The sequence below is a fragment of the Limulus polyphemus genome, unplaced genomic scaffold (genome assembly GCF_000517525.1).
Source record: "Limulus polyphemus unplaced genomic scaffold, Limulus_polyphemus-2.1.2 Scaffold3227, whole genome shotgun sequence".
In the NCBI taxonomy this organism is placed as follows: domain Eukaryota; kingdom Metazoa; phylum Arthropoda; class Merostomata; order Xiphosura; family Limulidae; genus Limulus; species Limulus polyphemus.
The window spans coordinates 4,921-7,563 of NW_013668837.1; the positions used below are offsets into that span (position 1 = coordinate 4,921).

General features: G+C 34.2%; 1 protein-coding gene across 1 annotated transcript in view; it reads right to left on the minus strand.

Annotated features, from left to right (window-relative positions):
• LOC106468934 overlaps window positions 1-1,884 on the minus strand; it is a gene marked incomplete at its 3' end in the record, with an annotated part of 6,772 nt that extends 4,888 nt beyond the window's left edge. Inside the window, exon 1 of the mRNA XM_013929387.2 lies at window positions 1,121-1,884. Coding sequence (XP_013784841.1) covers window positions 1,121-1,619 — 499 coding nt within the window. The remainder of the gene's footprint in view (window positions 1-1,120) is intronic.
• Between the last annotated feature and the right edge of the window lie 759 nt (window positions 1,885-2,643).

Here is a 2,643-nt window from a genome sequence, read left to right on the forward strand (position 1 = left end):
AAACTAGTTAAGAAATGGTGAACTTCATTATATCCTTAACTAGTTTATTATTATTGTTGAAATTATTATTTTACTTATGTTGTATTTTTCTTATTGGAGTACAGATAACTATTGTTATACTTGTGCGTTTTGTAGAGATTTAATAAATTTTATATAAAGTTACATATGAATTTCATCTATTTTTCTATAACTCAAGCATTGAATTATTGTATTTTTCTTTGTGTTACTTTATGACAAAATAAGTTTAAGTACGCCGTTTATTTATTTATTCCAAGTTTACATTCTTACACTTCATGTGCCGAATATTACGTCTATTTGTTTGTTTTTGAATTTTGCGCAAAGCTACACGAGGGCTATCTGCGCTAGCCGTCCCTAATTTATCAGTGTAAGATTAGAGGGAATGCAGCTAATCATCATCACCTACCGCCAACTCTTGGGATATTCTTTTACCAACGAATAGTGGGATTGACCGTCACATTATAACGCCCCCACGGCTGAAAGGGCAAGCATGTTTGGTGTGACCGGGATTCGAACCCGCGACCCTCAGATTGCGAGTCGAGTGCTTTAACCACCTGGCCATGCCCGCCTATTATGTCTAATTGTGTTTTTACAGCAAGTATGGGCGGTCTATTCTCGGTGAGTTACATAAGTAAAATGGAGAGATGCACTTTATTTTTTGTAGGCACACATTCTGTAGTATTTAGAAAGTGAACCAGCTTTAACAGTAAGCCTTGGGTGTAGGGGTTACAGGTTGTTATTATTTATTATAGTGCAAAGCTACACAATGAGCTATCTGTATTTTGTCTACCAGACCTCTGACAGCAAGTTGATGAGGCCTAAACCGTTATAATACTCATGGTATAAACGGTATTTAACTTCCCACAGATTTGAAGAATACAAAATAACAATTGAATATATTTTGCATTTACTATTTTAAAAGCAATTGTTACCAAACGATTAATTAGTTCTATTAACTACTAGTAAAACCCTCAAAGGATATTTTTTATTAAAAAAACAACAACATTTCGATGAATGTAATATGTTCTTCCCTATACACGACTTTTAAATAAAACGAATTATATTTAGTAATTCATGATATTTCTAGCTAGAGAAGACTCACCCTCATTGTAATCTTCTGGATGTCCATGAACTGTATCATTCTTTATGTATTCGGCTACTGATTTTATTAGGGAAATTGAGGTATCTTTGATCATCATTATATCTAGTGATTGATATTCTAACTTCTTAGAGACATCTTCGAGTTGTTTCTTTAGTGTTCTTAATTCATTTAAACAAGATCTGTTATTTTCTTCTAGTGTAGCAATTTTTTTCTGCAAAACACTCATCTCCTGCTCTTTTTCTCCATTAACTTCTTCCTGCTTACTTGGTCGTTTCTGGCTAGCTTCAACTTCAAGTCTAGTTTCCAGCTCCTCTGTTCGCGCTTTAATATTGTTCATTTTAAAATTTAAAGTGAGAGTCACAATCTCGACTGTCTCTATCCTTTTTTCCAAATTAGGATCACAACCACATGCAGCAACAGAAGTACTAGCAAATGTACGGCCTGAAATTAATAAAAATGTCTCCATTAGAAGCGCGCGGAAAAGCACGTGACCGTTCATATTATCAGCAGTTGAATGAAAGTTTTAAGAAACAAGAAGTGGTTGGAAGCAAAACAACTCCTTTCTTTCACAACGCTACCTGGTTATTCCTAGACTTGTCGTTATGTTTCTCCGGATATGTTCAAAGCTGTTCTCTCAAAGTTTATACACTGATACTGATATATATCTTTGGATTTATTAGCACTATTTCGATACACTGAGCCTAAGACTACAGACTACAGTGCAAGTGTTAATCAACGACAACCAGCATCTTTTACCAGACTATAAAACGAACTTTGATAAAGCGTGGGAGTTTTGTAATTGGCTAATCAACGGAATTCGGTTGGTCTAACGAATTAAAAGCTAAGGCAAACAAATGTGTTGGCAGACGCGCGATAGCTAAACAGATGACGTAAGAGTAAAGTTTGGTGTTCAACAAATTTCCACGAATTCTCTACATATAAATTATCAGGAGAGTGAAAAGCTCGTATGTTTTTCATAGCATCATATCCATCTATACAAACACATAAAACAACATAATACTTGTAAATAGATGCCTAACTAAATACTTACCAGTCAAACCATTTTCTCTGATAGATTTTATAAACTTTTTAAACACACGTGAATGTTTTTCTTTTGCCATTTTTTTTTCTGTTATTAAACGGATTCTTAAATCGTTTATAGAAACATCTTTTCCGAACCAGTTATATCAATTTCATTATCTCTTTTCTTCGTTTTTAATTTATTTATTATAAGGAAAATCATTTTAAAGTGGATATTATTTTCTTTCAGAATTTTCAGTGCATACTGAAGGGATATAGACATTTTGGTATTGTTACGACAGCGGAAGTCATGCGACGCGTTGGAGTTTCTAGAAGGATCGTGATTTAGCGGGCAACCTCACGAATTTCCCAGCGTTTGCTAGACGCCCTTTTTTTTAAGTATATAAGCCGAAGATAGATTGAAGAGAAATAACTGAGTCTAGCGAACAGGAGGCACCGTAAGTAAAGTATGTGAATCTTTGTGAATTATAGCGTGTGTTTAT